The sequence below is a fragment of the Pteropus vampyrus genome, unplaced genomic scaffold (assembly GCF_000151845.1).
Source record: "Pteropus vampyrus isolate Shadow unplaced genomic scaffold, Pvam_2.0 Scaffold226, whole genome shotgun sequence".
Lineage (NCBI taxonomy): Eukaryota > Metazoa > Chordata > Mammalia > Chiroptera > Pteropodidae > Pteropus > Pteropus vampyrus.
In genome coordinates, this window is record NW_011889007.1 from 791,533 (window position 1) to 800,493 (window position 8,961).

Below are 8,961 nucleotides of genomic sequence, written 5' to 3' on the forward strand. Positions count from 1 at the left end.
TGACCCCTGAGAGGCTGCAGGCTGGGGAAGGGGCCTGGGGCCCAGCAAGGAGCTCTGCCCCCAGCACTCACTCTCACGTGCTCCCTTCCCCTGTGCGCACTCAATCAGAGGGGTTCCCAGCCCTGCCCAGCCCGGATGAGTCTTGATCTCTGGAGCTGGGCCAGGAACAAGGGTCTTAGGACCCCCTGAAGGAGGACCACGGACTAGATTCAGTGCTGCCCCCAAACCTAATCAGGCAGTGAACCCTGGGGGGCACCCTGTCAACCCCACCATATGCCTGCGGTCCTGGCCATGCCAGCCAGAGTGCTTCCACCACCCTATGTACCCCAGAAGTCCTTGAACTGGGTGCAGATGATCCAGGAGCCCCACGATTATCTCAGGGTCAAGACTGCCTGACCAACTCCCCCCCAGTAGTCATCCAGTATGGGGACCGCCACAGCTCGCCTTCCAGGGGCCCGCCTGGCTCCCCAGACGTTGCGATCCAGCAGACCCCCAGCACACAAGATTGCTACTCACTCGCATCGGTCCAGAGCCTTCCATCACTCCCTCCTCAAGCCCTCAGTCTGCCCCTGGCTCCCTGTTAAGCCTCCCATAGAGACCTCCAGACAGGCGCACATCGTTCATTCATTCACTAGTCAGTCACCTCACCCGCTCTGGTTCATTCACTCAGTTACCGTGAACCCAGACCCATCCATCCACCCATTCAGTTACTGCGTGCCCTGACTCATTCATTCATTCACGGTTAACGTCTCCTCCCTCCCTTCACAGACAGCTGTGCCTACAAGGTGCTGGGCTCTGCGGGCGTAGGGCTACCCGCCCTCCAGGGGCTCACCAGCTCAGGGAAGCCAAACATTAAACCCTCGGGCCAGGGCAGAGGGTGGTCAGGGAATGAAGCAGCAGGGAGGAGACAGGACTGACGGACACGTGTCAACCAAGCGCTGTACGTAGAATGGTGTTGGTCAGTGAGGAAACACAGGTGGGCAAAGAGGCCAGCACACACGATGACACCCTCGAGACCCCTGGGTGGTCTGGACAGCTCACAGATGCCACAGATCATCGCACATCTGAGTCTCTCAGGGACTGCCTGACATGGCACCTCTGTCAAAGTGTCCCACCCACATCCCCTCGAACACCCTCTAGAAAGCCCCCCACCCCGAGGCTCCTCACTCATCAGCACCCTAATCCTGAGATGTGTGTGGTCTCCCCAAAATCTGAGACTTCAGTCCCAGGGTGAAGTGCATCTGTGAGTACACACGCACGCCCCCACTCACAGACACCACCGTTAATGCCTTTCTCAGCCTCAAAATCCCCAAAGCCTCCACTCCTCCAAATTCTTTCCCTGAAGGCCCCTCAGGCGACTCCTCCTGCTTTAATATCAGACACAGCCATGACTCTCTAGGCATTTGCGAATGTCAGTATCTCCCCCATAAGAATCCACCAGAATCAATTTCCTCTACAGTGATCTGACTTCACACTGCACCAGCCCTCCTGGGGCAAGTATCCCCCCAAAGGTCCTACCACAGGCCCTGCACTGTCCCAACAACTTGCCACTCCTGCAGACTCTACATAATGCATCCCCTAGGACTGCCCCGTCGGCCCTTTCTCCGGAAGACCCTCCCATTAGGAACCGTGTGTGCATGTTCCTTGTCCCAGCACTCCCAGGAGCAGCTCAGTAGATGTGGATCTGCAGCCTCATTTCAAAAGACCTGGGGCAGTTAATAAGCCTCTCGGACCTTCATTTTCCACCTCTGAGAAATGGAGGTGACAACTACTGACCCTTCTAAGTATGGAGATAACGGCCGTGATTACTAGGTCTACCTAACGCGGATGCTGCCCAGTGCAGACTCGGCTTCTGCCAGACCCTGTTTCAGAAGCTGGAGGTAGGGAGGTGGCCAAAACCAGCATACCTGCTTCTCAGGGAGACGGAATGAAAGGAGTCTGGAAGGGACAAGAGTCTGGGGTCTCCCCTGCAAGGGAATGTCAGGGCTCTGGGTCCCTTCACACAGCCCCGAGGCTATCCTTATAGCACCCCGACTCACTTCACCTACGATCTCCGCAGCACCCCTAGGGGTTCTCTGGTAGCTCCAATATAAACTTCAGATGTCCCTGACCACCCAACTCTTCTGGACCCTAAAAAGGCCTCATCCTACTCTGGAACTTTCTCAAGCTTCTGTATCCCCCTCAGGTACCCCAATAATAACCCGTGATCCCCAAGTAAGATCCCCAAGTAATCTCAAGTTACCCGATTGGAAAGTCTCATCACCCCAGCCCCTCTGATCCCTATAATGGCCCCGTCTCACTCCACGGCTTCCCCAGACACCGCCCCGGACGCCCGGGCGGCAGTCACGTGCCGCCCCGCGAGACTCCCCGCCCCCATGTGACCCCCTCGGACATCTCCCCATTTCAAAATGACCCTATGACCTCCCTCCGTCCTCTGAATTAGTCCGACACCCCACAAAGTCTATCTCGAAAAAGAGCTCCCCAGCATCCCCGATCCGCCCGACGCCCCCGACGACAACCATATGCCACCCCGCGACATTCTCCAGCCCCCCAGGACACCTTAGGACATCCCCCAGTGACCCTATGACCTCCCTGCAGTCTCCGCCCCCGGCGTCTGGCCGGTCGGCGCTCACCAACGGCACCACTGATAGTGGTGCTGGCGTAGGTCTTGCGGTGACACTCGGTGCCGTCGGGGATGTCCCAGTACCGGTTAAGAAGCTTCCGCACCATGGCTGAACACCCCGGACCCCGCACTGCACAGCCCGCCGGCCCGCCGCGCCCAAGGGCAGCCGCCGCTTGCTATCGCGAGAATTCTGGGCGGTGCGCGCAGCTTGCTGTGCGGACGGGCCGGCAACAAGCGTGCAACTTTATTAAGCCCCGCGAACACGGACACGGGTTGCGCGCACGCGCTGAGGTCTGGACTGGCGCAAGGGAAGGACGCGTGCACCCCCGGCGATTTCTGGAGGGGGAAACTGAGGCCAGCCAGGGTTAGCGAAGGCAGATCTCACTAGTTCCAGCTCAGAAGGTCTTAAGAATGAGTTGACACCCGGAGGTGCGGCCTAATCTAGGGGCGGGACTGAAATAGGTACTAGGCCTATCCGCATGCACAGAGTAGGGCGCGGGCGGGGCGTAACTGCACTTGAGCGGAGCAGGACGTAATTACAGGGCTGGGCATAGCGGGGATATGGCCCCTTCAGCGTCAGAATCCGTGTGGGGGCGTGGTCACTCGCTGTGGCCAGTCCCGAAGCAGGAGTCTAAACCGCGTGCGACTATTTTGAGGCGGGGCCAGGCTCAGGGGCGGGGCTTCACGGCAAAGTGCCCAATTCTAGTGCTAAAATCTTAGAGGTCTATGGCCTGTGCCCAATTTGCGGCTTGTTCAAGCCCTACACTTGGGGGCGTGGCCAGAACCGGACAGAGCCCGGACTGGACCAATCCGGAACCGCATGGTTGCCCAGGAGATGCCGGCGTGGCCAATCGTGTGGGTCTGAGAGAAGGCTGCGGGTTCCGGGGGCGTGACCAGTTCTGTTGGGTCTCGGGATCCGGACTAATCCTGGGGCTCGCTTCTGGGCGGGGCGGGGCCCGTCTCCGAGAAGCCCATCCCGTTGCCAGAGCCTGGACCCGGCGTGCCGCCGGAGAACGAGTCAGGGCTCAGGGGCGGAGTTTCGAGGTGCCGGAATCAGTCAGCGTGTTTGAGTTAGATGAGGGCGCGACCTAGTCGGCTGCGGCCAATCGCGCGGAAGTCCTGAGCGGGCCTTTGGGGGCGTGGCCGGGCCCGGTCCTGGGCCGCGGTCGGGACCATGTCCGCGCCGCCGCCCCTGCAGATCCGCGAGGCGAACGCACACCTGGTAGCAGTGCACCGGCGCGTCGCAGAGCTGGAGGCGCGGCTGGACGCCGCGGAGCGCACGGTGCGCGCCCAGGCCGAGCGCTTGGCTCGCCACGATCAGCAGCTGCGCGCCGCGCTGGACGAGCTGGGCCGCACCAAGGACCGGTGAGGCCCGGGCCCACAAGGTGGACTTCTCGGAGGTGGGCAGAGGCGGAGCCGAGATTATAAAGGGAGCACTAGCAGGGGGGACCGAATGCATTCACGTGGAGGCTGGACTACTGGAGGGATTGAAAAACAAACACCAAAAAACTTGAATTAATCATCAGCACATAAAGTTAAGAGATATCACACAAGTGTGGATTTTTAACTTAAAAGTTTCCCACAAGGCAAAATCAGCTGCTACTTATTGGTGCAAGGACCACCGACCTCCTGGTGTACATACTGGGAGCCATGGCAGGTTCTTGAGCAGAGGAGGATGGACTCTATCAGCGGTTTCGAAGTGTCCCTCTAGCAGCTAAGAATTTAAAGGGATGAGACGAGTGCCCACGGAGGTGCTGGGGCCCAGGTGGCAAACAATTAATTCAGAACTGGTTGGCTGCTTGGATTCATTCATTCATCTTTACTGAGGACTTACTATGTGCCAGGCACTGTGCTGGGAACTAAGGTACATCGGTAAGATCTATGCAGCCCTGCCCTTAGGCAGACACATCACCAGGCATTTACAATATGGGGTGATCAGAGTTGTGATGGAGGTGCACATAGGGTTCTAAGGGGACCCAGAGGGAAGGCTTCCTGGAGGAGGAGAGCCGTTTAAGCTGAACGACAAATAAAAAAAGATGTAGGGGAAAAAGGAACTGCAGGAAGAGCCAGGGGGAGTCTGCTCAGGCTGCCGAGACAAAATACCACAGCCTGGGTGGCTTAAACAACAGACATGTACGTCTCACTATTCTGGAGGCTGGAAGTCCAAGATCAAGGTACTACTGGTGGATTCAGTTCCTGGTGAGGACTCCTTCTGGTTTGCAGATGGTTACCTTCTCACCATGTCCTCATAGGGCAGAGAGCTCTCTGGTCTCTTCTCATAAGGGCACTAACCCCATCATGAGGACGCCACCCTCATGACCTCAACTAACCTTACCTCGCGAAGGCCCCACCTTCAAATATCACACTGGGACATAGGTATCCGACATATGAATTTGGGAGGCAACAACATTCGGTCCATAACTAGGGGAGGTCTTGAGGCAGTGGTGAGGAACATGGCCTTCACCCTGACGGTGAGGCAGCCTTGGAGGTCGGGAGCAGGCACAGGAGAAACTCTGGCGCTCCAGTACCGTAACTGCCATGTCTTGCCTCCCTGCCAGTGAGATTGCTGCTCTCCAGGAACAGCTGCTGACCTCCGAGGCCACTGTCCACAGCCTGCAGTCTGCTGTGCACCAGAGGGACAAGCTCATCGGGCAGTTGCAGCCCCGGGCCGAGCTGCTGCAGGACATCTGCCGCCGCCGGCCACCCCTGGCTGGGCTGCTGGCCACCCTAGCTGAGGCCGAGCGCCTGGGGCCCTTGCCAGCCAGTGACCCTGGCCATCCACTCACTGGTGGGCCAAGTTCACCTCTTGCCAACAGTACTGAGGCGGAGGGGGACAGGGACCACCTCCAACCAGCCGTGTTTGGGACCACCGTGTGAGCCCCGGAGCACAGATTTCAGAATGGAGACAGAGGGTCCCTGCGGGGATTTTTTCCATTGCTGGTGTCCTCAGCAGGGGGAGAGGGTCAGCAGTGTCCCAGAGGGGACCCTGCGCAGAGCCATAATCCTTTCTAAGCACGAGAACCTGCTAGAAAGTCATAGGTTTTAAATGGGTAGCCTGCAGGCCAAATGAAGATGTTTAGCCCAGACAGGATTTTTTAAAAACGAAACTTTGCATCAATCACCCTTGCTGAAAAATTGGCAACATTTACACACAAAAATCTGGATTTCTAGCTTCAGACTTGGCCAGCCTGCCTGGATCTGAGCCAGGATACCCAATTTAGGCAGAGTGTGAGTTTTAATTAGCCTCCTCATCTCTCTTAGGGCCAGATGTCTGGCCCCCGAAACATCCGAGTTTGACACCTCTCTTTCTCTGGTGGAGGCAGATGACATCAAGTTCAATATTATTTGAATTTTTCTCCCTTTTTCCCTTGCCTTGGTTTCGCTCCTCCCAGACTAATGCTTTTTTTACTCTTTTACCCAAGCCAGAATTGAGCTTCAAGCTTCATGCCATTTTGCGTTGGTTATTTGAAAACAACTTTTAATTCTAGGTACTTTTTTCCTGACTCCTCCCTCAACCTTTAACCCGGAAGGAAGGGCGTGCACATGGGACATGCTGGGGTGCTGGCAGCCACACTGCCGCCCAGGAGAGCTCCGGCATCCCTTGACCTTTTCTTGATTTAATGTCCTGCCTCGGGGCCTTTACAGTGGGTATTCCCTCTGCCTCGAATGCTCTTCCTCCGGATGTCACAGGACTGATTCCTTGTCACTCAGGTCTTTGCTCAAATGTCACCTCAGAGAGGCCTCTCCTGACCACCTTATCTGAAGTCACTCCTCCCTAGCCCCCGTCATTACGCTGTGTATTTTATTTTTCCTCTATGGAACTTCTTCCCATCAGGATGTAAGGTCCACGAGGGCAGGCTTCTTGTTCTGTCACCAGTCCGTGGCACATCCGGAGACCCCAGGAGGAGCAGGATGGGTCTGTGGACCCTGCAGGAAGCCAGAGGTCCCCAGCACTTTTGATGAGGCCATCCCCTAGTCCGGCTTTTGTAGTAAACAGCTGGCTCCTTTTTTATATTTCCTAGAGAATCTATTTTTTAACTCCTTATTTTTACACTGCACTTCTTGGCCCAAGACGTTCAAGGCACTTTGCTTTTTAAAATCAAACCAGGGAACCCTGTGCCCTTTCCTGCCCAGTTGAAGTGCCCAGCCCAGTACCATGGCAGCCGTCTCCCGGCTTCCTCACTCAGGGAATTGTCACACCAGGAACCGAGGGGCAGGGCCCAGTTCAGCCTGGAAAGATTGGCGCCTGCCCCTAACCCTCAGGGCGGTGCCGCTTGTCCACCCGGTGTCCAACAGTGCCCCCCAGTGTGGTAACAATAACCCCATTTACTCTTCTGGATGGATGGTGGAGGGGGAGGGATGGGGGTGCTGTTTGTAAGAGGGAAGGCAGGCTGGGGCCTAAGCTCAAGAATAAACTGGATAATTTCTTGGCCTTGGTCCCTCCTTTCTTCTGGGTGAGGGGGCTGGAGAACTGGCCCCTGTGCTGCTCCCGGTCGGGGGGGTGGGGGGCCCTGCTGGGCAGGGAGATACACGTTAGACACGGGCTTGTGCCAGGCACTCCGTACACATGACTGTGTCTAGTGTTCACAGCTCCCTGCGGACACAGGCTTGCCCCATTTCGCAGCTGGGAAAGTGACGCCGAGAGGGTCGGGAGGGCCTGGGCCACTACCAAGTTTTAGAGAAGTTACTGTTGAAATTTTGATTCTCTTGAGGAGATGCCAAACAGAACTACGATTGTGGTTAGCTTCTACATTTGCTATAGGAAAAAAAAAAATATGTTGTAACACCCATAAAAAACAACAGAGTATTTCTCTGCCTACCCAGAGAATTTTGGACTGCAGCAAGCCATCAGGCTTTGTGCAGCAGAATGTCACTGTGGTTTCTCCAAGCTGACGGTACGACATCAGCTTTGGCCTGAATCATTGCCCGGTCACTCGTAATCCACGGATTGGTTTCTGGCAGCAGCAGTGCCCCCTGACTACACCATGTGCTGTGTGCAAGCTCAGGCTTTGAAAAACCTCTGACAATCTTGGTATATGCAAGTGGGGGGTCCCCAAACGAGGCCCATTTTAAGACTGGGAAACCCAGTGTCCTTTTTGATCCTGCTGTTTGGCATCATGCTCTCAGCTAGCACAGATAGAAAGGTCTTGATTGAAGGCCTTCTGTGACAGTGGCCTCGGTGCCTCTTGGATTGTGTCAGGGGTCAGGGCTGCTGCTCTGTTCTGTACTGCAACATCCTGGCTTACCAGCTTGTCACAAGCGAACCCATCAAATGATGAATGAGAACTGAAAACCAACCACCAAAAGACCCATGTGACAAAAACACCACAGCTAGCCCCTAAATAACTACCAAGAACTGCTTTGTCTGAGTTAGCATGGAAAGAAAGATCTGTAGGAATCTGCTGTGTCCTGGCTTGGCTGGCACTGGTCCCAGGACCTCCCAGTGGATGTGGACTGGGCCACTTCTAGCCCTTTAGAACTTAAATCCCTCAGCAACTGTGGCTGCTGTCCTGTGCCAGGGAAACCCAGAGAGGAGGGGATCTGCCTCAGGTCCCACAGGAATTGGGCCTTGCGCCCCTTGGCTACAGCCTTATCTCCCTCCATCTAGGACACTGTGGTCACTGCAGGGCTGCGGCCCACCCCTCCTCCTTGTGACCAGGAAGGGACCTCCAATCCCAACCCAGATCTGGGCCTGGCTCTATCCCAGGCTTGGGCATTGCAGGGCCGAGTGAGTGAACAGGATGGTGGCTGGGTGGTGGTGCCAGTGACAGAACTGCCCTGTTCCATTTGGCCCTGCCACCTGGCACAGTCAGGGTTACAGCTGGGGCCCCTCCCAGTCTCCAGAGCCATCGTCCCTTAGCAACAGTCCTGCCAGGAAGAACGCACTGCCAACACTGGACAGAGCCGGCAGGAGCCAGCGGAGTGGCTGTCTGGAAGACCCAGGACGGGCAACAACCAGGTGAGTGAGTGGGGACACCCAGGCTGTAGCTTGGCTGGCTAAACAGAACCCCCCGTGACCTCTCTCCCATCTAGCTGCCCAGAGTCCCAACCCGGCATGGACGCAGTGGACGCCACTGTGGAGAAGCTCCGGGCACAGTGCCTGTCCCGAGGGGCCTCGGGCATCCAGGGCCTGGCCAGGTGAGCTGTACCCTCACACATTCCTGACCACTTAGCCCCAGGGACCACTCTCCAACTGTGCCCCTGTCCCCCAGGTTTTTCCGCCGCCTGGACAGGGACAGGAGCCTGTCCTTGGATGCAGGGGAGCTCCAGCGGGGCCTGGCTGAGCTGGGGATGGCGCTGGACATGGCCGAGGCAGAGGGCGTGTGCAGGCGCTGGGA

General features: G+C 56.9%; 2 protein-coding genes across 4 annotated transcripts in view; one reads left to right on the top strand and one right to left on the bottom strand.

Annotated features, from left to right (window-relative positions):
- Positions 1-2,818, bottom strand: part of NDUFA11 (NADH:ubiquinone oxidoreductase subunit A11) — a 7,308-nt gene extending 4,490 nt beyond the window's left edge. Inside the window, exon 1 of the mRNA XM_011373583.2 lies at positions 2,634-2,818. Coding sequence (XP_011371885.1) covers positions 2,634-2,730 — 97 coding nt within the window. The 5' untranslated portion in view covers positions 2,731-2,818. The remainder of the gene's footprint in view (positions 1-2,633) is intronic.
- Positions 2,819-3,487: 669 nt separating this feature from the next.
- On the top strand, positions 3,488-7,054 carry VMAC (vimentin type intermediate filament associated coiled-coil protein). Of its 3 annotated transcripts, none has more exons than XM_011373584.2 (2): positions 3,488-3,988; positions 5,182-7,054. In XM_011373584.2, exons 1-2 carry the CDS (start codon positions 3,798-3,800, stop codon positions 5,498-5,500), a joined length of 510 nt encoding a protein of 169 aa, XP_011371886.1. In that variant the 5' UTR covers positions 3,488-3,797; the 3' UTR covers positions 5,501-7,054. The 3 variants fall into 3 exon arrangements, 1 of the variants encoding a protein (XP_011371886.1); XR_896692.2 differs by having other exon boundaries at positions 3,861-4,023; positions 5,182-5,318; XR_002783571.1 differs by having other exon boundaries at positions 3,861-4,495; positions 5,182-5,303.
- Positions 7,055-8,961: the final 1,907 nt, after the last annotated feature.

Excerpts from the sequence above, each read along its gene's own strand:
- VMAC (XM_011373584.2), top strand. The coding sequence starts at position 3,798 with ATGTCCGCGCCGCCGCCCCTGCAGATCCGCGAGGCGAACGCACACCTG. Across the intron at positions 3,989-5,181 it reads CTGGGCCGCACCAAGGACCG|TGAGATTGCTGCTCTCCAGG; the intron begins GTGAGGCCCGGG and ends CCTCCCTGCCAG.